The 26,100-nt window shown below is 42.8% G+C and overlaps 1 protein-coding gene across 1 annotated transcript; it reads right to left on the bottom strand.

Moving 5' to 3' along the window:
• On the bottom strand, nucleotides 1-21,844 carry AGXT (alanine--glyoxylate aminotransferase). The gene is made up of 11 exons (XM_072618754.1): nucleotides 21,562-21,844; nucleotides 18,109-18,301; nucleotides 16,139-16,203; nucleotides 12,645-12,745; nucleotides 11,679-11,749; nucleotides 10,884-10,968; nucleotides 7,550-7,645; nucleotides 6,281-6,350; nucleotides 4,047-4,142; nucleotides 2,284-2,412; nucleotides 1-770 (listed from the first exon to the last, which is right to left on the bottom strand). Exons 1-11 carry the CDS (start codon nucleotides 21,724-21,726, stop codon nucleotides 663-665), a joined length of 1,179 nt encoding a protein of 392 aa, XP_072474855.1. The 5' UTR covers nucleotides 21,727-21,844; the 3' UTR covers nucleotides 1-662.
• Between the last annotated feature and the right edge of the window lie 4,256 nt (nucleotides 21,845-26,100).

The following is a 26,100-nucleotide window of genomic DNA, read 5'->3' as shown; positions in this document are numbered from 1 at the left end:
TGATGGATTTCAGTTTTAATCAGTTAATATGGTGACTTTTTGGAGAAGCCCTCGCTGAGCTTCTTTTGGGGTGCACAATCTTAGACTGGGAGCTCCTGCTCTAGACCCTGGCCTCATTGGGGCCATTCTCATGTCTCTCAGATTTCCTTAGGGTCCTTCTACGGGGGCCTTGAGGGCTGTTGTACAGATCATTGTTTGGTCTTCTTTGTGGGGAAGATTGGGTTGAGAGGAGAAAGAGACGGAAAGGTCGGGGGGGGGGGGATCAAACTGGTTCTTTAATTAAAGAAAGATATGCACAGGTTGGACTGACACATTTCCTAGTCCCAGAAAACCCTTGAGAAATCAGGACCTGCAAAGACTATTTTCCCAGAGGTTTGGGGCTCTGAGCTCTATAGGAAAGGGACTGAGGGATGATTGGCCTGTAGAGGAGGATGCACTACTAGAACAAAGGGAGGACCCACAAAGACAGGGAGCAGAGAGGGGCCCTGGCCCCCGTTACTTTGCCTGTCTGCCCTCTCTTTCTTTTGTCAAGAGCACACATGATCCTCTCCCTTTCCTGGCTCCCTCTCTTTTAGATTCTCACCTACCCCCAAACTAAACCTGAGTCAACTTCAGGCTCAGTTTCTTTCAGATGAGGAGGGGAACGAGGAGGGCCAGAGCCCCTACAACTTGTTTTTGGGGCAATCTTTCAGGGCATTCTTCAAGGCCCGGATGACTCGGTCCACGTTGGCTTTGGTGGCGTTGCACCCCAGGAGACCAATCCTCAGCACCTAAGATGGGTGAGAACACAAGAACATGGTCACCTCCATGGAGGGCAGCTTCAGCCAAAGGTCAGGATCCTTGGTGGGCCCTTCCCCACAGAGGCCTGGCCGACCACCCAGGCTCCCTTTTGTGCACTGGGCATTTCAATCAAACTGGCCTGTTTGTTGATACCCAGACTGAGCGTCGAAGTTCCAGCTTAGGGTAGGACTAGACCTCTGGACTAGGAGTCAGAAAGATCTGGTAATAAATTCCTCTGCTGACACTTCCTAGCTGAAAGACCTTGGAAAAGACACCTATCTGTTCTGAGCCTCAGTTTGCTCATCTGTAAAATAAGAACTAGATGGTTCAGGCTTTCAGTCCCTGCCTTTGACTAGGCTGCCCCACCCTGCCTCAGATCTATTACCTATTTACTTCTGTCTATGAGAACCTTTACTTCCTTCCAGGCTCACTTCATGGGACTCTTCCTGAGGTAGCCTGTAGAGTCCCTATAACTTCAGCTGTTCGAAACTTCTTCCCTCACATCAAGGCTCCATTTCCTGCTGTGCCTTTTTGTCTGTTCTATTGCGTCGCTGACTTACGGGCTTGAGGTCCACTGAGATGCCCAAATTTTTTTCAGACACATTGCTGCTTAGGCATACCTCCCCCTCCTTGCTGCCTCTTCAAACTCCAGGTGCACTGAGAAGTCTGTGGAGACTCATCATATCCTAGATCAATTTGTTTATTTGGCTTTTTGTGGTTTCCCCAAGGAAATGACTGGGTCCAGGAAGACAGCTGTCATGACTTGCTCCTTTGATATTTTACCCCGTGGAAGGCACAGAATAAGAGAATAAACCCCTGTCACTTACCGTGCCTGGGCTGCAGTTTCCTCATCTGTAAAGTAGGGCTAAAAATAGCACCTACCATACAAATGAGATAGCGTGCTAAGTGCTTCGCAGACTTTAAAGCCCTAGACAAATGACAACTCTCATTGCTACCGTTATTTTTGTTACTTGATGTGTCCTAGAGAATGGTATGTGGAAGGCAGTAGCTTCTGCCTGTGGGCAGAATGTGGATGACTTCTTGCTGGTGGTGCTTAGAGGCATTCTTGGACCGGATGACCTTAGGGTCCCATCTGTCTCTAAGATTCAGTGATTCTGTAGATGAGTGCATCTTAACACACACACACACACACACACACACACTGAGAAGTGGCAAACATCTGGAGCTTTTCCCCATTTCAACACAGAGACATAGATCATAGGGTTATAGGTTAGATCTAGAAGGGAAGCTAGAGATCACCCAGTCCAACTTTCAAATTGTACAAATGAGGAAACTGAGGCCCAGAGAATGGAAGTGATATGCACAGAGAGTAAGTGGTAGGGCTCAGGTTGGGACCCAGTTGCTCTGACTCCAGATCCAAAACTCTTCCCCCTGTACTACAGCCAAGAGGTTATAGCTTCCTTGAGCACAAACAGACATAGAGCCCAATGAGCTTCATGGTCAGGTCTCTGGGTCCCATTGGCCCTGCCTTCCCAGATTTACCAGTCCTTCAGAGGGTCCCAGGCCTCCTGAGATCTCAATGCCATGATGCTTCATGACATAGGAGGTGATGTCCTTCCAGTTGTATCCTAGAGGCACAGCCACTGCAGTGATTGTGGGTAACCTCGCCTTCTAGAAAACAAAACCACATGCAGGTGCTCACAGGCATCATCTTCACATCTGGAGGAGATCAGAAGGGGAAAGCAACAAGCTAGGTCATTTAGGCCTGAGTTTTCCAGGGGGATACTCCTTTTGGCTTCCTGAGCCCAGAGTGGTGGGTGACCAGAAACTCTGGGTCCTGTGTCCAGCGGCGCCAAAGGAATAAATTTTTAAAGATAAATTCAGTTGGTGGGAAAAGAGCCTGAACCTTGGGATGCTAAATGGAGAGACTCCAGGACACTGACCCATGGTGGGGCGGGGACCTTGTCTGGCCCCTGCTGGAGAGATTGTCCCCTGGGAAGGCAGCAGAGTGGGACTAGGCCTCAGGGCAGCTCCGCTAGGGTGGTTCTATCAGGGAACTATCAGATTCTTGTTCTAACTAGATACCCTTGCTAACAAGGTGTTGAGTTCAGTTGCTAAATGAGTGCTGTATTTCTAAATTTATGTATTTTTAATTTGTATTTTATTGCATTTCTAAATTTCAGTGCCCCGAGGCAAAGCTCTGGTGGCCAACCCTAAGTTAAGGGTAACTTTCTCAGATTCTCAACTTGACTCGGGCTCTGGATAAATGATGTGGCATTGACCATACGACACTCATAGGCTAGGAAAAAGGGCTGGATCTATGCAGAGGTGCAAGGCTTTGTGCAACACTCCTGAAGCCTCACCAGATTAAAATGTAATTGGGAAGTATTTAATAAAATATGTTTACAAATACAATGAGACATGGAGAATGCTATATTAGAAAACTGCGTCAATAGGAAGCCCGCAGGGACCCTTAGGTGCAGGTTTGTGACCTCCGCTTTCTCTCTCAGTTTGACATTCCTGGGTTAAAGGATGCATATGAACCCAGATCCTCCTGGCTTCTCAGTCTACTCGGCCACAGCAGCAGATGCTGATGCTCATAACAAGGATTTATCTGGTATTTTTAAGGTTTTTAAAGTTTACTTATTTCTTTATACACTTTCTTTTTAAAGACTGAGTGCCCTTCTCTCCCATCAGCCTTAGCTTCCCTGGAAGCAGGGATTATAGGGACGCGTCTGCCACTAGGCAGGCTCTCCGTTCCCTTAGCAAAGACAGGTAGGTCAGTGTCAGGGATGATGGGAACATGTCATTATAACAGAGATGACTGTGTCCAGAATTTCATAGGGCTTTTATTGTTTGTAAACCCTTAAAGGGTCTAGAATTTTGGCACAACTGAGATGGATCAAACTCATAAGTGCCTGTGAGTGGAGTAACTGACCCAGATTCCCATAGCTGTTGTCTGAGGCAGAATTTGAACCCAGGGCTTCCTGCCTTCAAGTCCAGCACCCCATCCACCCACTGAGAGGAAGTTGGGGTGCCAGGCCCTGAGCCCATCTCCTCTAGCTCTACTAATCCCTCTGCTTTCCCAAGGTCTGTGTCCAGACCTTGCCCCACCCCTGCCTGGGCTGGGAACCCCAGAGGGTAAGACCCACGCTTCTTTTCCTTGGCATTTTCTTTCCCTTGACCCTGAGCTCAGGCCCCATCTTTGTGCATTTCGATGGTGCTGGACCCCAGAGATGCAATGGGGGAGAGTTCTCCCTTCTTGCCAGACCCCCCAGCCTTCTGGCCCATTCCTCTGGCCTTACTGGGTCCTTCACAAAGAGCTGGAGGCCCAGGTTCTGGAGCCCTTTGTGCAGGTATTCCATGGCCTCCCGATGCTTCTTCCAGCTCTTCTCCAGGCCCTGAACAAAGAAAACGGAGGCCTTGAAGTTCTATGACTGCAGAAAGGAAAAGGATACCCCACAGAAAGATGATGAAGAAAGATGAGGGCCTCCCAGGTGCAGCAGACAGGGATCCTGGAGTCACAGTGGACCCCAGACTTCTTACTGGTCTAATGTGTAGAAAGGAGGCTGAGAACAAGTAGAGAGAAATAGAGGAAAAGTAAGGAGGGAGAGGAAGAGAAGAGAATGAGAACAATTTAAAGCCAGAAAAGACCTTGGAGGTCATCTAGTCCCATGCTCTCATTTTACAGGTGAGTAAACTGAGGCCCAGAAAGTGAAACAAAAGGAGCAGCCAAGTGAAAGAATTGGATTCACACCTAGATCCCTGTCTCTGAACTCATCCCTTGTTCTGTTGTGTCCCCCCAGACAAGAGGTGATGGTGGCTGACCATCTCCCTCCAAACTTCCTTTCCCATCTAGTCAGGACAGTCTTCTGGGGCAGCCTGTGAGAGAGCATGATATGTTCACTTTTCTAGCGAGCCTTCCCTTCACCTCACCAGCAGCCTGAGTAAGCCACTCCACAATGGTCTCAGCTTTGTGGACCCCAGGGATGTGAACCTCTCCTCCAGCAGGCAATGCCAGCTTAGGATTCTCTCCAGCCATCTCAAGCTGCTGCTCCCTCTTCCCATTCCAGCTGCCTGAGCCACAAATCATGAGTGATTTATTTTTATGTGACTTTCAGCGATTAAAAAAAAATGTCCACCAATCCATGGGGTGAGACATGGGGGAGTAGACAAGGAAGCAGCTTGTAATCTTTTTTGGTGGGGGTGGGGTAAATCCCTCAGCTAGAGAATATTGTGTTCAGTTTGACTCAATGCCTGTGGCAGGCTTGGAGACATGAAGAATATTTGAGGAAAAACCCCATATTGCAAAAATACTGGAACATAAAACTTGTGGATACTGGCCATGCCCAGTCTTGAAGTAAAAGGATCATTGCAGAAGATTTTGCAAGGTTAAAGTCAGAATAAGAATAAACAGACTTAGCCTTTAGGGGGAGACATTTCTGCCACTCTCAGGAAGAGCTTTCTCTGATCAGCCTTTGGTCAGGGTGAGAATGGGGCATCCACAGGGGCATACCCTTTTTAGGAAGAGTTTAAAGGAGGATGATCTGTGGGACACACAACTTCTCAGAACTTTCTAGAGACTGAGGACATCTCTCCATCATCTCTCTGCCTTTGCACATCCTTCAGGAAAGCCTTGGCTATCAAACCAACTGTGGTTGTGTTACACTATGTTCAGCCAGGCAGAATCATGGCAGTAACAACAGGTAATGTTTAGATAGCAAATTAAGATCTGTAGAATGTTTTACATCTGTTATCTCATTTGATCCTCACAACATCTTGATGTTACTAATATTTTTATTTTACAGATGAAGAAACTGAGTCAGGGAAAGACTAAGTTACTTGTTCAGGACCATGTATCTAGGCAGTACCTGAGGCAGGATTTGAACTCAGGTCTGGTTGCCTCCTAGACCTGTGCTCCGTCTACTAAGCTAGGATGGGCACATGTCCCTCAAGGCTCCTCCTAGCCTTCCTAGGTCATCATACTATCCTAAATTATGATTTTATGTTTAGAGAACTCCTGAGATTGTCAAATGTTATAGTCTAACTTTATTATTTTTTCAATTAATGAACATTTATTTTTTTTCTCTTTTAACCCACCCCCATGGCTGAAAGAGGGAGGAGAAGAACTTTTGTAATAACTGTTCAGAGTTAAAGAAAACAAATTCCTACATTGGTCATGTCCAAAAATGTGTGTCTTCCTGTATACAACTGATAAAATGTTAGAGAGCTTCCTAGGCAACTGGGTTAATGACATTTCCAGGACACACAGGATGGTGAAGAGGAACCTGAACCCAAGTGTTCCTGCCATGAAGGGCAGCTCCATACCCACCATACCCCACTGCCTTTCCTGGTTATACATCAAGGGTCCATAACTTTGCTTTGGAATAGAATACAATCCACCCCCTCCTTACCCCCAGCAAAGCTCCTGATGAACAAATCTGCAGAAAGAGGATCAGATGTTCATGGAGGCTTTCCTCCTCCCCTCTCCTGGCCTTCCCCTCCTCAGCCGAGGTTGGGTTATCAAGAAAGTGCTTACCTCTTCAGCTAACAGGACCAAGCTCTCTCGAAGGCTATAGAGGCTAAGGATTGGGGTGGTGTGATGATACCTGAAAGACACCAGGAGACATGGAATTCGATGGCTGTGTAGGTGATGGAAGCAGGACTATCCCAGCCCAGAGGAGGCTAGATTCACAGAACCTTGGAGCTGGAAGGGACCTAAGAAGTCATCTCATCGGACCAGTGCCTGGTTAAGCTTCTCCTCTACAATTAAGTCCATGAGTGGCCATCCAGCCTTTGCTTGAAGACCTCTGATAAGGGAAAACCCTCCTGCCACCTGCCGAGGGGGCCACTCACTCTTAAACAGCTCTGATTGTTAGGAGGCATTGGCTGATGTCAACCCTCCATCTGCTTCTTCCCTGGAACTTGAGGCTGGGTCAGATGCCTCATGTCTAGTTCTAGGCTCCCATGACATAGCTTCATGTTCTATTACATAAGACCAAGCAGAATGAGGCAAAAATCTCTCTTCCACTTGGAAGTCTTTCATACACTCAAAGACAAATAGCATGCCCCATTAAATGTTCTCTTCTCCATGTTAAAATAGCTTTTTTGTCATAAAAATGTTACTTGACTTACTGAAATTTTTAATGAATTAAGAAATGTTTAAAATTTTTATTAGTTTTGATTTCTAATATGCTAAATATCAATAGATGTACTTAAATAAAAGCTCTTCAGGGTTCTCCATAATTTTTAAGAGAAAAAAGGGATTCTGAGGCTAAAAATTTGAGAACCCATGTATTACAGAACACTATGTGGGCCACAATGGCCCCTTAAATGTGACATTTATATGCCCTTAATGTAACCTATAAGCAGTGTTTTTTTTTCAGCATCTCTCTGTTTCTCTGTCTCTCTTTCTGTCTGTATTTCTCTTTTTCTCTTTTCTCTCTATATCTCTCCCTCCTCTCTCCTCTCTGTCTCTGTGTATCTCTGTCTCTCTTTTCTTTCAATGAGATATCATTTTAGGGGTATACACTAAATTCGGGCGCAGTCTAATTCATGTCATTATTTGGAAAGGTGTGAGGTTAGGTCAGGCTTCTCTTTGGAAGCTTGTGAAAAGTGAAAGCCAATTACTACGTGTGTGTGACCTTGTCTGTTCACCTATAAACTGTGGGTCTCCAAGGTCTTTCCCAGCTTTCAATTTGATGGGTCTAATTTTACTATCGAGTGGCATGAGAAAGGCTGGTTTTCTAAGTGCACATTCTTGCTATGGATACACAGGGAGTGTAGCTCATAACCCTTGATTACTTACTTTCTAGGATTGTTGTCACAACCCCAAAAGTTGGACAGCCACTTCATATCCAAATTGAAAGAAACAGGTTTTGTCTTTCGATTAAATATCTTACTTCTGGGAAATAGAAAAGAGAAAGAAAATTCAACACTTATCCTTTGCCTAGTGTTACAAGAAGGCTCCAAACCAGCCGGTTCCTACATGTGTGCCTGGTGGTGATCCTTCCCTTTTACAAAGAAAGTTGCTTGGCCAATCCTGCTTCATAAACAACAATAGATCATCATGACTTGATATACGGGATGGAATTTGGTGCTGCCATCTGGTAAAACTGAGAAACAGGAAGAACTGAGACATATTTGATGGAATACCTAACCTTGATTCTGCTTCTGGGGGTCACCAGGGATAAATGAAAAGCTAATCACAAGAATTACGATGTTTTTGTTTGTTTACACAATTTGTATTGAGGAATTAGCTGGTGTGTGTGTGTGTGTGTGTGTGTGTGTGTGTGTGTGTGAAGTGGAGAAGCTGGCAGAAAAGGAAGTTGTTTTCCTCTAATTTCCAGGAAGACTGAATTTAGAAGACATCTAATGATGGAGGAAGACAAGGCACACTAAGACCTGGGAGAATCAGCAAAGTCTGCTTCATTGATGCCTTCAAAGGAGTAAGGGGATCTGTGATATGCAAGAAAGGAGAGAGAACATTCCAATCATGGCAGACGCAACCTTTGGATGGAATGTTACGTACGTACAGGGACGAAGTTGTAAGTCAGAGAGGTTGGAGTGGAGAGTGCAGGAGGAGGGGAGTACTGTGTCATCTGCCTAGAAAGAGAGGCTGGAGCCAGAGCCTTTAAATGACAAAAATGACCCTATCACTTCTCTGAGGGATAGACTCCTCGAGCTCTTCTCCCTGTCTCCATTTGGCCCTGCCTGTCTGTCTCTCTCTCAAAAATACTCTGAAGGAGGGTACGTATAAACACTGCATGTACATACTTCCTGGGGAGGGAAAATCTAGTTCTGGTGTGGTGCCTGAGCTGGGTAGTTGAGGTTAGTAGGAGAGGCTGGTGTTGATAAAAAGTGTGGTATTAAATTAATATTAATTAAATAATATTAAATATATGGATATCAATGTGTGTATATATGCATGTGTGTGTATATTATGCACACATACATATAAAGAGGGGGAGTGAGACAGAGAGAGAGAGACAGAGAGACACAGATACACAGACAGACAGACAGAGGCATAGAGAGAGAAACAGAGAGAGACAGAATCAGAACTAAAGTGATAAATATAGAGAATGCAGAACTTGGTCCAGGAAATCCAGACTGGTCAAGAGTGCCTAGTCTGTGTTCAGATACCTTGGGCCCCATGATAACTCCACCAATCCCCCTCTATTGCTTCCACATCTTATTCCTGTGCCTCTCATATTGGCCATGAATTTTCCCTGTTCTCTGTCTTCCCCCAGCTATTGCTATCCCTGGGGCTACATGGTTTCCTCTTCACCTAGGCCCTCATAATTCCTTGCCCACTCAAATGTACAGGCTTCCCCTCTGTGAATCCCAGTCAAACCTTCTTGCTCTTCTGTTCTCTCTACCTCTCAGTTTCAGTCTTCTTGGTTCTATCCAGAGAACCAAAATCGCAGAACCATCTCAGAGATCCACCAACCAAGACCCAATCCTTCATACGCAGGATAGGGTCACTGGTGAGTACCCTCATTCATCCCCTGTCAAAGAGGGATCATCATAGTCTCAATTGTACTGTGTGTGTTCCAGGAGGGGGATACTTATGCTTTGGATAAGAAGACATATCAATAAAATCTCCATCCTTTAACCTTATCAACCTCAACCAGATGACTCTGGGTTGCCCTGTCTAAACAAGCATTACTATTTAGTATGAAGATATTGAGTAAAGGCCCAGGATGGAGAAACTGGGTGGTATGTTTTCGTAAGGTGACTTGAATGCCCATGAGTTCCCAGAATGTCACACACACCCGTTAAGCCACAAATTAATGAGTTTTGGGATTTTTTGCCATTTCCGAGTAGCTCTTTGAAGGGATATAGCATGGAAGTGACTAAAAATTTAACAGCCCTCTCCTGCTGAGCCTAATTAAATGTTCAAAGGTTCATAATAGGTCATGTTCACATTGATCCAGCTTTTGGATGCCCAAGCAATTCTATAATCCATCCAAATGAATGGTCCCATTCATGAGGATGTGAGTAAAAGAGTTGTGTTACCAAAACAAATATTTTCTTTTCTTTAGATATTTATGGCCTTTCATGGATTTTAAAAACTCTCTAAGCATAACTATACGATATTTGTAGGACACCCAAATATGAATGCTGATTTGGGCTACCAACCAGAGACTGACTCATTATGAGGCCAGCAGCTGGGGTAGACAAGGGACTGTTCCAGTGCAGAGAAGACATTTAGTTATATGACAAGATAATGGGGAATGAACTTTTCAAATTTCAAAAAACACTTTTTAGAAGAAGAAATGCAAATGTTCACTGTTTGGAGAAAAAAAAAATGCTCCAAGACACTGATAAGGGAAATGTAAATTAAGGTAATTCTGAGGTGAGCTCAGACTCAGAAAATCAGTGACATAATGAAACAAAAAACAAAAACAAAAAAACCAGCAAGTTGATGTTGGAGGGACTATGACTATAAGAATGGAGCTAAGAACTGGTCTTCCTATTCTCCACAAAAATTTGGAATTGATATGGGAAAAGTCATCAATCTACTCCTACCCAGTGAATTTGTTATTGGAAATATCTCCCCAAAGAACTCAGTGACAGAATCAAAGCTTGTGATGATAACAAAATATTCATAACATCACTTGTTGTGGCTACAAAATTACTATAAATAAAATGGGGGTGACTAAAGAAATTGTAATACACGAAATCAGTATGTTCAACATAGAGGAAATTGTAGCTTGTGAAATTAATATACAACAAAGTGCTAAATAAAGGTATTGACTTGACTCAAACACAATCTAAAAGTATCGGGAGTCCAAAAATGATGACTATGAAGAATTTGAAGGAATGGGGGAAGACTTGCAGGAAGTCATGAAGACAGAGAATATCAGAACATACCCAGTGGTTATAATAATGTAAAGGAGGACAAGTATACTCAGACTAATTACGATAAGCAATCTTGGTCTCCAAGAATAGAGGATGAAACACATTCTTCTTGGGTGAGAGGTGGAGGATGGTGCATGTGCAGTCAGACAGGTTTGCCTTGTTAGTCTATTTTACTTTATTGTTAACCCTTGTTTCTAGGGGGAATTCACAGGGGTGGGAAGCATGTCAGGAAATCAATGAAATGGGAAGACAAAGGGATGATAGGATAGCAAGCTTACCTGGCTTTTTCACTGAAGGAAATCAGGGAAGTGCCAGGAGGGGCATTTAAGACTTTCTGAGAGCCAGAGTACAAGATGTCAATGCCTGGTTTAACAAAGAAGAATTCAAGTGACATTTGTTCTTTGCTCTGTAAGAATGGGGCTTAGTGCTCCAGATCTCTCCCTGAGGAGTCAGGCTTGGAGCACTTGGGGAGATCCTTCTCAATATTCTTTTTCAATTCCTTCAAACAGAATTCTGGTTGGGGGCAAAGTAAAGTCTTGGTGATTAATTCTGGTCTGTGCAGCACCTAGTGCCTGGGGCAGGCTCATTTAGTGTCCATTTTTCTACAACAATCCTTACCCCAATATTTGGCTCTCCAATGCCCTCTTGGAAACTTACCCTGCTGTGCTCCTGTTGGGCAATGTCCATTCTCCAGACTTTGCCCAGCCCTCTCTTCTCCATTAGGAGTGACCCATCTCAGATCTTAGTGCCCCAGGGACTTGCTTTCCAAGAATTTAGTCATTAGTCTGGGTAATCATTTTTGCTAATAGGACAGTGGTGCTAATGTAACTCTTCCTTTCCTAGGTAAGAAATTTGCATTTAAAAGGAGCCACAATCAAAGTAGTGTTACCCATGAGGGAATTTGGTCTTCATGGTAGATGAAAGGGTCAAATATAGTGGGTTAGGTGTCTTTCTATATGATACAACTGAATCATGTAGGAATCTCAGCACCGCAGCCCATCTGGCAGCATCTGGAAGCCCAAATGGGGGCTCATCAGTGTAGGGATTAAAAGGGACCTCTGAGTGATTCTTACCTTGTTTGTCCATGTAAATTGGAGCTCCCCCTAAAGAGGCTACAGAGTCCACTAGGAGCAAACAATTATGCCTGACAAAGAGAGAGAGGAAAAGTTCATGGAAGAAGGTATTACTTGATGATCTTTCCAGCACAAAGTATTGAGTATCCCTTATCCCATTTGATCTTCTTATAGTCCAGTGAGGTAGTTATTACAGGCATTGATACTCCTGATGTATAGATAAGGAAGCCAAGGCTTGAAGTGAATTATCCATAGGCAGTCAGGTGGTGCAGTGGTTAGAACTCTGGGTCCGGAGTCAGGAAGACTTGAGTTCAAATTTGGCCTCAGACTCATACTGGCTGTGTGACCCTGAGCAAGTCATTTAACCTTTGTCTGCCTGTTTCTTCGACTGTACAATGCGGATAATAACAGCACCTATCTCATAGGGCTGTTGTGACGATCAAATAAGACTATTAAAAAAAAACTTGGCACATACTCTACATACATGCACCTAGGTGTGTGTACTTACATGTATGTATGTGTATACACATACACACATAGGTTATGTATATATGAGTACATACATGCACACACAGTCCCAAATGTCAGTTCAGTTTTAAACTTTAATAGGTTTTAAATTCTTGGAAAATGGGTGACCTGGGTGTAGGATGTAGCTTTATCCTTTTTTAATCAGGATATTTAATTCACTGGGAAACTCCTTCCCTGGCCAGGTTAGATTACAGTTTATTGTGCTTGAGGGAAGTAGGTCATATCCACATGGTGAACCACAAAGTGTCCCTCAAATAATTTTCTAGAAAGTATTCTGAAATTCTACCAAGGAAAAGTTCATAAAATTTACCAAGGTAATGCTCCTGGGGAGGTTAAGGGGTGGATCATGAGGGGTAAATGGATTTCAAGCCAAAGTAAGGAATCTGGGATACTGATAGCCACTCTTCTCACCTTACCTAGGGGGTCTGTGGGACTAACCTGTGGCAAAGATCACCATATCCATCCAAGGGCTGAAGTATTCCACTGGATGATTCTCCATGGACGAGAAAGAGCACCATGGGTTTATGTTGAGTGAGACCCTAGGAGAGAGAGAGAGAGAGAGAGAGAGAGAGAGAGAGAGAGAGAGAGAGAGAGAGAGAGAGAGAGAGAGAGAGTTTCCTCCCCTATACGAGGTTAGACAAGGGAGGCAATGGCCTCCAAGGTGCTTCCAACTCTACACCCATATTCCTAGAGTCGTCCCCAAAGTTTTTTTCAATCTTCCCCAACTGAAATAGCTCTTCCTCATGTTTTCCCAGAGTGCTTTGTCACTGCTGTTCTTTTGACTTAGTCATTCTCCACTGGCCTTGTGTGATGCACATTTATGTACTTGCAGTGTCCCTGGTAGGTTGCAAGCCCCACTGGTGCAGGACCTGAATCATTCTGGTGTTTGTGTCCTTGGCACCTCACACAGCACCTTATCACAGCCACTCAATATATGCTTGTTGAATTCAATTAAATCCATGCAATGGAGCTGACAATGGCTCTGCTACCAGCAGACAGGTTATGCCTTGAAGTCCTTCCAAACATTTGATCTATTGGTTGGACAACCTGGAGCTACTGTTGGGGAACCCAGAAGAGATATTCACTTCATTGACTTTCTGCCTTGTGCTAGCTCTTCCTCTTTATCATCACCATCATCGTCACTGCCACCATTATCACTGTCATCTTCGTCACAATAATCATAACTGACATTCACTTAAAGCCTTCAGATTTCTGAAGCGTTCACACACACATACTATCTCATCTGAGTCTCACAACAACTATGTGAAGTCAAAACGACACCTCTTAAGGTGTAAGGATTAAGCTTGCTCTGCTTGGCCCCACATGGCAGGACGGGCTGCAGGGAGCGGTGGTGGAAGCTGCAAAGAGGTCAATTAAACATTAATGTAAGGGGGAATGTTTGAAGAATTCCACCTCTCCCAAATTGGAACAGGTTGTTTTGGGAAGTGGCAAATTCTTCTTGTAAATCTTCAAGCAAGAACTGGGCAGTCACTAGCAAGGTATGTTGTCATAGTTTTCCACTCGTATAGATTAACTGAGATGACTGAGTCAATAACAAATAAGCCATTAATGCTTTTTTTTTCTGTGTCAGGCACTGTGCTAAACACTGAACATAGAAAACCAAAGCAAAAACAATCATTCTAACTCTTAAATTCCATGGTGTGATCAGGGAGGAAAGTGACTTACTTGGGTCACACAGTCAGTAAGTGTCAGAGGCAGGATTGGAATCCATGCCTTTCTAACTCCAAGTCCAGCTTCATATCACTGCAAGCCTATTTATTCTAAGGATAATGATGATGAAGATCATCATTTTAGACTTTCCAAAGAGTGTGAACTGAATTGTTCAGCCTTATGTAACACAATAGCTGTGTAAGGCAATGGAGCATGTATTTTTCTGTTAGGTCTAAAGAGGTGAAAGGAACATTTTTCTTTTCAATTTTTAAATATTGTTTTATTTTTTCCCAATTACATGCAAAGAAAATTTTTGAAAGGAACATTTTTAAGGTAGGTGCTCCCTAAGACTTTGGCCATGACCTTCCTTAGTCCTGTCACTACATTCTATGAAACAATAATCTCCTTAATTCCTGTGACTTCAGTCTTCACCTCTTGACAAAAGACTCCCTCATTGACATCTTAACTCCTCATACCTCTTCTGGACTTTAGACCCTGATCTTCAGTGGCCTATAGAGTTTTCCTTTCTAACCATCAGATGGCACCTCAAACTCAACTTTCCTCCAAATGAAGGTCATCCTTCCCCTTAGAATCCCTTTCCTTTTGTTGTCAGTATTTCTGTTAGTGATCCCATCATTCACTTGGTATCCCACGTTCAAAACCTTGGTGTCACGACCAACTCATTCTTCTCCTTCACCCTTTCCATTTGGGCAACTTCCTATCATGCCTACATCCACAAAATCTCTCACATTCATCCCTTCCTTTAAATGAATGAATCAAAAATCATTTTTTAAATGTTTATTATGCACCAAGCACTGTGCTGAGCATTGAGAACATAAATAAAAAACCAAACGATCTTGCCCCCAAGGATCTTCCTTTCTAGTGGGGTCAGACAACACATGCAAAGGAGTGGTGGTCAGAGAAGGGTGTTTTAGCTTGGAATGTTCCAGGGAAGGTGAGTAGAAGAAAAGTAAAATGGATTGACATGCCCTTTCCAGCAGCAATGGCAGTGTTGATTTAATTATGGTTCTAGAACAAGAAGGCAGAAAGGAGCTGGATAGAGATTATATATGATGCGGTCAAGTTGACAAGAAGATGGCATTACTCTTTTACAGGTCTTCATTTCCACCTTCTTAAAATATCATAATAGCCCACAGAATCCCATGCCTTTTAAGTTGAATGGGACCCTCCTATGGGTCTTTCAGTTTCTACTACCTGAGCCTGCAATTCATTGCACTCCTGGCAAACTAATATTTCCTTATTCATTGATCTGGCCATATGACTGCTCACAAATCTTCAAGCCTTGCTATTGCCTATCCAGTAAAGTTCAATCTCCTTTGCTTGATATTCCAGACTTTTTACAGTCTGGTAATCCCCCTAGCTCCCTTCTGGGCTTTTCTCATATTCCTTTCCTTTTCAAATCCAACTGGCTACATCTGTGCCTCAAACATGCTCTGGGCTATCCACTCTGTGTTTGCTCCTGCTGTGAGGTGTCTGAAATATCCTCCCCTTTCTGTCTTCAGTACTTCCTAGGGAGTTCCCACCCACCTTTTGAAACCCATTTCAAAGATTACCATCTCCATGAATCCCAGCACTGCTCTCACCCCCCTTGATAATGAGGCGCTCCTCGCCCTGCTGCCTCTCTTTATTGGCACCTCTCTGATGCATTTCTCATTAATTATTTAGTACGATAGCTATCTCTTTATTTGACATGTTCTGATAGTAAACTTCTAAGAGGACAGGGACAATATTGATGATGAGAGTGATGGTAGTTAACATATATGTAGAACGTCATTATTTTTGGAGCTTTTTACATATTTTCTCATTTGACCTTCACAACTTTGTGAGGGAGGTTCTATTTTTATCCCATTTTATAGGTAAAGAAAGTGAGGCTTAGAAAGGCAAATGTTTGCTCATGATAATATTTAATCATAAGTCTTGGCTACCCCTAAGTCCAATACTGGTCATGTCCAGCACCGTTTCATCTCACTGCTTAACATCTCAGCATTACATCTGCCCTAAGTGCTCAGCACAGTGCTATGCGTGCAGGTGCTTCACCAGTGTTTGCTGAGCTGAGCTAAATTGAATGGGTTTGGATTATCTGGCTCCCCACTCATTATCAATATGACCACAAATGGATTCCTAGCTCCTAATCCAGAGTGCTTCTTGTTGCACTCCCTTTACTGTATAATATTCATCTGAAGTCCATTATAGGGTAGAAGATTGAGCGTGGGATGGCTGAATGCCAGCCTGGCCCTTACCTTCTCTACGTCTTGCAGTGTGTAATACTCTCCAGGGACCTTCACCATTTGGTGCACTTTGGCTCCTGATGAGAAGAAGAAATATAGGAGGCAGAGGCTCAGAGGGAAATCAAGGAGCAGTCATCTACTTCTGCAGGTGGCAGCAGCGTAGTGGGAGAAGGGGGCAAGAGGTGCTGAGCAGTGCACTATTTTTAGACTATCTGTAAACATCTGCTTGGTGGCTGGTATGCCAAATGTGCTATTTGTTCAATGACAGACAAGTGATAAGTACTGCTAGCTTCATTTCAACGGTTCATAAGGAATACTGTCATTGGGCAGCTGAGTCTCACAGTGGATAGAGCTACAGGCTAGAGTCAGGAAGACTTGAGTTCAAATCTGACTTCAGAAGCTTGCTAGCTGTGTGACCCTGGGCAAGTCACTTAACCCTGTTTACCTCAGTTCCTTATCTGTAAAATGAGCTGGAGAAGGAAATGGCAAACTGCTCCTATTGGACTTTTCCTCCACATTCCATTTGAGTTCACAGTGACACTGTGGCTGAAGGATCAGCCTTGAAGCCAGAAAAGTCTGGATTCAAATCTCACCTCTGATAATACTCACCTCCTGAGCCTTGGTTTGTTTCTTCAATTGGAAAACAAGGTTGATGTCTGTAGTCACAGGTGTGAGGGGCTCAATAGTCTGATATGCAAAATTTGTTTAAAAACCTTCAAGTGCTATGTAAATATACTCATTATTCTTTTTCTGGGAAGTTTATCGATAGCCTTTGTCTTTAAAGAAAGTGCCCATACCTTCCAGTTGATTGCCCACTTTTCTTGACAGTTTTTTAAATTCATGGGGTCATAGGTTTAGTATTGGAAGCAAACTTAGAGGTCATACAGTGCAATGTGTCCACTTTCCAAATTTCAGTGAGGGAAGTGACATTTCCAATGTCACTTAGCTAACAAGTGGCTTTAAGTCATGCCCACTAACTTTAGGTTTTGTCTGGAAAGGAAATTTGGGAAACGTTTTCCCATGAAATCCCACAGTAATGAAAAATTCTGTAGCTCCCTCTGTGACTATCTTAGGTTGTCCATTAATAAGAACTTGGAGTAATGACCCATCTCTTTTGAATCAACTTCATAAGAAATCACCCTGGAAACTGTGGCGAAATGTGTGTAAACAGTTCAGTCAATCATTAAGCCCATTGACATCTACACTCCTCCATTTCATTTCTCCTCTTTTGAGCCAATGTTGCTATGCCAAGATGAGAAACTCAAATGTGGTATTAGCTATGTGGAAGAGCTTCCCCCAGACCCATGAGTTTAGCTCATTCTAGAAAGCTCTGGAAGATAGAGAAATTCTTGGGGTTAGGGGGCCACCTTTTTTTGGGAACTTTTCTATGTGGAGAGTGGTGTGGTGAAATGTTTGACCCCAAATGTTTGACCGCCTGAGCGGGATTTGTAGTAATCAAATAAAGGTATTGCTATGTGCCCTGCCACTCTTCCTGGAAATATCTCTCCCTAGTTGATAGATGACTACTCAGTATATCCATGTCCTAGAACTGTGGGAAGGTAGGAAATTTAAGCATGGCAAACAAGGGATTTGGATTAAACTGGCCATTAAAGTGGGCAGCTAGATGGCACAATGGGTAGAATGCTGGTCCTGGAGTCAGAAAGAGCTGAATTCAAATTCAACTTCAAACACTTACTAGTTGTGTAACCCTAAGCAAGTCACTTAAAAGAGATAAACCCAGTCACATGCAAGTTCCTTGAGAGTAGGTATTCTTTCATTTATAGCACTCCATTAGGGATTCACAGTTTCCTCATCAGTAAAATAAGAGAGGTGAACTATGCTTTCCAGGGTCCTTTCCAGCTCAAAATCTTCTCCCTTGTAATGCCATTCATCCAACAGTAGCCTACATTTCTCTAAAGTCACTTTCCTACCCAGTCTTGGTCAATCTGGAACTCCCCCCAAGACAGAATTGGTTTATTTACCAATCCTCTCAGCCATGTTCACTATCCGCTGTCCCCAGATGCCATTCACTCCTACCAGGATAGAGTCCCCTGGTTCAACGAGGTTGAACATGGCAGCTTCCATAGCTGTGTGTCCAGAGCCACTGAGGGCCAGGGTGAGCTGGTTCTGGGTTTGGAATGCGTACCGGATGCCATCTTTGATGTCATCCATGATCTGAAGTAAAAGACAAAAGGCAATGACCACCAGCTGGGAATTATGCTGATCAGGACATTTTTATTTGAACAGAGGGTTCTCAAAGACAAATGTTTATTAAATGTCCCCCATATACAAGGCACCATGCTAGACAGAGAAGTCAATACAGATACAACCTCTAGGGAAGGATTCAAATACCCTCTCTCCATCTTTCTCTTCTTTTCTCTCTGTCCACGTCTACCTCACTCTTTCTGTTTTGGCCTCTGTCTTCCTTTATTCATTTCCTCCTCCTTCTCTGTCTATCTCTGTTTCTCTCCACCCTCCTTGACTTCTCTCTCCTCTCTGGGAGGGAGAAGTCCTACCCACAAGGAGACAAGGGAAAACACATGATATAAGGGCCACCACAGCCCATGAGATCATCGATCTAGAGTTTCGAAGAGCTTCCAGCCACCTCTAGACTAACCTCCTCATGAAGAAATTGAGGTTCAGAGAGATTAAATGATTTCCCCAAGGACACACAGATAGTAAGAGAGATCCAACAGAACTCTGATCAGAAATTGAAGGAGGCAAAGACAAGTATGGTAAAATAGAGATTTAGAGTTAGGAGATGAGTTCAAATTCTGGCTTTGAGATTAATTAGATGTATGTCCATGGACAAGCAACTTAATGTCTCTGAGTCTCAGTTTTCCCAGTCATAAAATGGGCACATTAATATTTATATTCCTTTCCTACCAGAATTGTTGTGAAGGAGCTGGGAAAAATAACAGACTATCTCATGGAAGCATACAGAGCCAACATTATGCCGTGGTGGAATTTGTACCAAAGTCCTTTCTGCCTTCATTTTATTATGATGATGATGAGGAGGCTGATTCTATTAATAAATAATGGAATCACAGTTCTCCATAATCCCTCCTTCTGTCCTTATTTCACTCTACTTCCTTTTATGTATTCTGAATTCAAAAGAGACTGAACTGTTCTTGACCTCCTTTCTTATCTTTTTTGGCATCTCCGTTTGACAACAATTTGGTAAAATGAAGAGGCCACTGAGTTCAAATTCTGCCTTAGACACATAATAGCTGTGTGATACCCTGGGCAAATTCCTTAATCTATCAGCCTCAGTTTCCATCTAGTTATGTGCTCCTTCCTCCCCCTCAAATCACTCTGGTCAGTGGCTAAAGAATTTGAACTTTTCTAAAGACAGTTCTTAAGTTGGACAAATAGCTGGTTTCTTTGTTTCTTAGAACTGTAAGCAAGGATTTCATATTGACAATGGAGTTGTTTTTACCTATTTTCGGCTGGTGACTTTGGAACAAGCAAGTGTGAAAGGGATTGTATACCCAGAAAGGATTTTAATGTGGAAAATATGTGATCTTAGCCAAGTCACTTTGCTTCTGGACTTCAGTTTCCTCATCTGTAAAATGAAAGCATTGACCTGGATGGAGTCAAAGGTCCCTTCCAGCTCTGAATCGGTAAATATGGTAGAGTAAGAAAAGCCTGGCTCTGATGCATACTACCTGTGTGACCTTAGGCAAATCAATTAATGTCTCTGGACCTCAATTTGTTAATTGGTCAAATGGGGCACTAGATAGCCTCTAAGGTCCCTTCTAACTCTGATTTTAGGAGCCTCTAACCATAAACACCCCTAAGCTCCTGGTCAAGGTGTAGTGGAAAGAACAATAGATTTGGGTGAATTCCCAACTATTAATGACTCACATTACGAACTCTCTTGCTTTGGGTTCCTATTTACACCTCTGGAAGATGAAGAGATTGGACTTTAAAGGTTAACTCTAAATCATATGAACTAAGGCAAAGAACTAAGCATGACCAGAAAGTTACAGGGCTATCTTCAGTTTCCTGAGAAATGGAGAGAGAGAGATAAACAGAAGAGAGTCAGGAACGAGACCCTGAAAGGCAAAAGCCAAAGCTAGTGTCCTTTTTGGCCCTTCTGGAGAGATGCAATCAGAGGGAGGCTGGGCAACTCTCAACTATTTCTCCAAGGTCATTAAGTATTTACTAGATGGAACACCCTATATTAGAAGGAATCCAATTTAATTCAATTCGACAGACATTTATTAAGTAACTGGAAGTAACCTGAGAGATCATCTAGTCTGGCCCTTCTAATTTACAAATGAGAAAACTGAGGTCCAGAGAGGGGAAGTAGGTTGTGCCAGGTCATTATATTTAGCTATTGACAGAGGCAAGATTAGGACCCAGGCTTCTTGAAATATCTTTTTGCAACTGTTATTTCATTTTACAGAATTGTAGAATCTCTGAGTTAGAAGAGACCTCAGAGGTCTTTTGGTTTAACCCTTCATGCTCACCACCACCACTAAAGTCGCCACCACCCTCACCACCACCACCACCGCCACCACAAGTATCAATTATTCTTCATAACTGACCTTTCCTTTCCCATCCCTGTGCCTCTCATATTTATCCCTCATGCCTGAAATACATTCTTTCTCATCTGTGTCTCTTATGATCCCAAGTTTATTAAAAACTCACCTCAAGTGTTACTTTCTACATGAGTCCTGATCTCCAAACTGCTCGGCCTCCCCCAACAATCCCCTTGAATCTGTTTTGTGGCTGTATGTGTATACCTGTGCATATTGTCTCTCTTGAAGGAATGTTAGCCCTTCAAAGAAAGGGACTGCTTTATTTTGGGCATTATATCTTCAGCACGCCAAAGTAGGTGAATAATACACTCACTGATTAATTGATTTGTATCCCCAGCACCTAGGACAGTTTCTGCCACAAAGGATTTAATAAGGCTTTTTGAATAATTGACCAAAATAGTTGACATTCATATACAACTTTAAGGTTTGCAAAGCACTTTATGTACAGACAGCCCTACATCTAAAATGCCGTGATTCCATGATCTCTAGACCTCATTTTACTCCTCTGTAGATGAGGGTGTTGGATTTTCTGCTCTCTTGTTTCTCCTGGCTCTAGGCTCCTGTGAAACTTCAACAAGAGGTTCATAGCATACGGTTTTGTTTTATTTCATTTACACATATATGACTAGTCACTCCCACAAACAACACTGGGCTAGAAGCACTCCAGGTACTGTTCTCTCCATTTTAAAGATGAGAAAACTGAGGCCTAATAATGCCAAGTTACTCACACAGATAGTAAATGCCAGAGCTAGGACTCAAAGCCACTTCTCTCCTGCCTCCAGGTCCAACATGACCTCAGACTCCAACTATCTGCTATCCTGAAGTTGAAACGCATTTCTAGAGAGAGTTTTGGAGAAGGATGTCAAAGCCAATTTTCCCGTCACTTACCTGATACATTTCATCATGCATGTGTCCAATAACTTGGTGGCCCCCTGCAAGCATGACCCGAGAAGAAATATTGGAAGGTCCAGGTCCCAACAGAAGTCTGTCTGGGATGCTCAGGGGCTTTCTCAGGGAAGCTGGAGGAGCCACAATCAATGAGTGACTGGCCATGGCCTGATTCTGTGCAGGTGTCAGGACAGGGACGTGTGACTGGACCCAACCTGCTGCCTGGGAAGCCAAGTACACAGTGCGTGGGATGAACCTGTGTATTTCCCAGCAGTGCTTAAAAGCACTGATTGATTTGCTGTTTGCAACAGGTCAACAGGTCTTTTATCAACAAAGAAACAAGAATCAATAGGTTCTGTCTCTGTAAACCTGGAGTAAGCTCTCTCTCATTCTCTCTCTCTCTCTCTCTCTCTCTCTCTCTCTCTCTCTCTCTCTCTCTCTCTCTCTCTCTCTCTCTCTCTCTCTCCTCCCTCATTCCCTCCCCCGTCTCTCTGTCTCTGTATCTCTCGGTTTCTGTCTTTGTCTCTCTGCGTCTTTCTCTCCCTCTCTCCCTTCTTCCCTCTCTCCTTCCCCTCTTCTTTCTTGCTTCTTCCCCCAAACTTCACCTGGTCCTACTTGTTGCAACGACAGGACCTAACTTTTAAAGGCTACTGAGTCCTGTTTTTTTAGGGTTGAAGGGGGTTCCCTTGCCCCCTTCAGGATCAATAAAACAGTCTGATCTAAGCCCTCTGTTATTACCTCCCTTTTCTATGATTTTCTTGTTCTTGATCTTTTGGTTAAAAAAAAACCAAACAAACCTCTTAATCTACTAAAGTTTCTTAATGAAAGCCAATGGCATCTGATCTCTAATTATCACCCTCCACCCCTGCTCAACTGCTTCTTTAAAGGAGTGGGCACTTCTCATCTCTCCCTCCCTTTCTCCCCACCCCACGTTCCCTTAGACATTGAACTCTGAGCCTCTGGCTCTTGGAGGGGCCAGATTTCATGGACTTGTTCAGACTCTTTGTCTCTGTTTAGAAAAAAAGAAAACAACACGAAAACTGAAGCAGAAACCCCTATATGAGAATTCAAAAAGAAAAGAAAATCATGAGATAAAATAAATGTGAGTTGGATACTAGGCCATGATGTTGATAGGACTTCATGAGTTTTATGAAATGGTTGGGTCCATTTCCAGGACAGCATGGTGTCCCTGTCAGTTTCTTGGACTCCCAGGTAAGGTGCTAGTGCCCAAGGCTCAGCTCTGCCCCCACTAAGCTCTGCAACCCAGGGCAAGCCCCCTAAGCCTTCCGTGCTTCAGGTTAATAATTTGTAAAATGGGGATGATGCCCAATAGACATTGAAGGCTGATCAGGAGCAAAGTGCTTTAGAAGTCCCAAACTACTCTTAGTCAACAAACATTTACTAAGCACTTATTAAGTTCCAAACCTTGTTTTCCCAGCTGAAACAGCCCCTGCTTTCTGGGGCAGCTATAAAAGCATCAACTATTAGTCTCTCATTTAAGCTTCAGAATAACACCATGAAAGTCACAGAAACCTGGAAAGGATCTGAGAGAACATAGTTCAACTGTTTCATTTTACAGAAGAGTAAACTGAGATCCAAGTAACATAGGGTCATATAACTAGAGCTGGGAGGATATCACAGCTTACTTGCTCCAACCCTTGTTTTATAAGTGGGGAAGCTGAGGCCAAGGTAGGGTAAATGACTTGCCTAGAGTCACATAGGGAGTAAGCATGAGAGACAGAATTTGAACCCCCTAGTCCTTTGAATCCAGAACCAGGACTTTTACTGTGTGTTCTTCTCTGTGGAACATGTCTCTGTACTGCCAGTAATATTTCTCACTCCAGTATAAACATTTCTTACAATGAACAATCTCTTGTGACCGCAGACTTTTCATTAATAGATGAGCACTCTAAGAGATTCAATTATTTGGAAGGTGTGGTTATGACACATGTTGATCCTAGGAGGATTCTGTGACTGCAGAACGTCCCACATGGCCATGGAAAAGGGCTAAAAGTAAGGCTTTAGCAAGGAGTTGAAGCAGGAATCTTTCTGGAGGGGATACAAGAGGAAGGGTATTAGATTTTGCATCAGAGGACTAGCATTCAAGTCTTAGCTCTCCCTCTCACTAACTGAACAGCTGACATAATTTCTTATTTTGGGGCTTTTATCTTCCTCATCTGTAAGGTGAGGGAATCAGTCTGCATGATCTTTAATATTCTTTCCAGTTCTGAATCGATGGTCCAGTTTCCTTGCACTTATGGTTGTAAAGGCCAAGGCCTTCATCTTTAAAGTTCTAACATCGTTGGGGAACAGAACAAAGAAAGGCCTTAGAAAAATAATGAATTCAATAATTACTGAGCCTGCAAATAACGAATGAACATGAAATGAAGATAGAGTCAAACCGTCTATTTGAAAATTGATATTCCCTCATAGTCTTGCAAGATAACATGGTCCATGTCTCTTTCACGTCCATCCCAGAATGAAGGAAGCAAGGAGAGAAGAAGGGAGGAAGGGAGAGAAGAAGGGAGGAAGGGAGAGAAGAGAAGAAAGTGGGAAGTGAGGAAGGAAAGAAGGAAAGGAGGAAGAGACAGAGGGAGGGAGAGAAAGGAAAAAGAAAGGAAAGGAGGAAGTGAAGGAGAAAGGAAGGAAGGGAAAGAATAAGAAAGGAAAGAAGGGAGAGAGGGAGGGAGAACAGGAGACAAGAAAAGATGAAAAAAACATTTATTTAGCATTTTTATTTGACATTTCCTGTGCAAAGCATTATTCTAAGCCCTAGGAATAAACTAATGGAAAGGCAGACAGAAGCTGCTCTCAAGGAGTTCCCATTTATTAGAGGGAGATCACACAGAAAAATACAGAAGGTCAGTTAGAAGGGCTTTCAGAGGTCAATCAGTCTGAGCTCTGTCCAAAACAGAATCCCTTCTACAGTAGAAAAGGGATTGTGGGTGATTACCTAGAAATGAAGTCACACACCTTCATTCAACCTGGCTAACTTTCTTTTCTTCTTTTTTAATTGAATCAGTAGAATAACAGATCAGGGATCTATAGATCATCAATAGAACATAGTTTACCTAGAGTTTAGTAAAACATCTGATAAATAAACTCATCCTATTCTTGTTGAAAATTTAGAAAGGTATGGGCTAGACAATCTAGCACCCATGATACAATAGTCATCCAGCCTTTACTTAAAGGTATCAAAGCATCCAGGCATGATGGTGCTGGAGGATCTTTTGGCATCAGGAGGTCTGAGCTGCCTAGGGCTAAGTCAATCAGATATTTCCAAAGTCTGGCATAAATATGATGAGCTCCCAGGAATGGGGAGCCAGCAGGCTGCCCAAAGAAGGGTTAAGCAGCCCAGGTTAAAAAACAGTAGATTCAAGCTTCCATGCTGATCAGCAGTGGGGTTAGACACATGAGTGGCCACTGAATTTCCAGCCTAGATGAGACAGGGAGACCTAGCATTGATGACAACGATGAAGATGATGATGATGATGATGGCAATGATTATAGTCCAGAATTAAGGGAACTAGACCATGGCTTCAAAAGTAGAGGAGGCCAGGTGTGGGAAGGCATGCCTGAATTCTCTGCTTTTGAGGATCTTGAGGTGGGGGGGATTTCTTGAGTTCAGGATCTTTCACCAATCGAGGGCTATGAGGTTGCCTACAAGGGGGAAAGTGGCATAGGTTGAATCAATGGAACAGGTCAAAGTTTCTGTGATGATCAGTATTGTGAGTAGCTTTTACACTTTCAACCAGGGTGAGGTAAGGAGACCCAAGCTAAAAAAAAAGTATAGGTGTTATTTGTTCTTTGAATGCTTGATATAATTCATTTGTGAATCCATCTACTTTGGGGGGCCTTTATACATGGAAGACCATTAGTAGTTTGTTTATTTCCTTCTTCTGAAGTTGGTTTATTTAGACTCTTTCCTGTTTTATCCATTGGATATTTCGGTAAATAGCCAAACATTTCTTTTATACTGTCAATTTTTGTTGACATCTAGTTGTGTACAAGAGATTCTGACAGTTTTTAAAATTTCTTCTTGATTTACTTTATTATTTCTATTTTGCCAATTTGATCTTTATAATCTTTTTAAAAATAAAATTTGCTATTGTTTCATCATTTGTGTTGGTCTTCATAAAAACAAACTTAAAAGATGTATCAGTCTAAGCGTTCTTTGAATTCCTATTTTGTTTATTTCTCCTTTTATTTTGTTTTCCATTTTCAGTTTGCTTTTGGCGTATTTGTTTGTTCATTTTCCATCTCTTTCAACTATAAACTAAATTCGTTAGTCTTCTATTTCTCTTTCCTTTTAATGTAAGCATTAAAGGATAGAAATCTGTTGCTGACTATTGCTTTGACTCCATCCTTTCATTTGTCCTTTCCAAGTTTTAGTAATGTAAGTACAAACCAAATAATCTCACAGTCTCTTGGAAATATAGTGGACTGAATTGGACTCAAATCTTCGCTAAAATAAGTGACCTGACAGAGATAGACATTTAGGTTCAGTCCACACAAACAGACTTGAAGTCAGCCGAGAAC

Source organism: Notamacropus eugenii, chromosome 6 (genome assembly GCF_028372415.1).
Source record: "Notamacropus eugenii isolate mMacEug1 chromosome 6, mMacEug1.pri_v2, whole genome shotgun sequence".
In the NCBI taxonomy this organism is placed as follows: Eukaryota; Metazoa; Chordata; class Mammalia; order Diprotodontia; family Macropodidae; genus Notamacropus; species Notamacropus eugenii.
This window is presented reverse-complemented; position numbering and strand designations above follow the sequence as displayed.

Bases quoted from the DNA above. Each gene is read 5' to 3' on its own strand.
- AGXT (XM_072618754.1), bottom strand. From the start codon at position 21,726: ATGGCCAGTCACTCATTGATTGTGGCTCCTCCAGCTTCCCTGAGAAAG. The intron at 7,646-10,883 runs GTAAGCTTGCTA...TCTATTTCCCAG, and splicing joins TCCTTCAGTGAAAAAGCCAG to AAGTAAGATATTTAATCGAA. The intron at 771-2,283 runs GTAAATCTGGGA...CACCCATCTTAG, and splicing joins TGGGACCCTCTGAAGGACTG to GTGCTGAGGATTGGTCTCCT.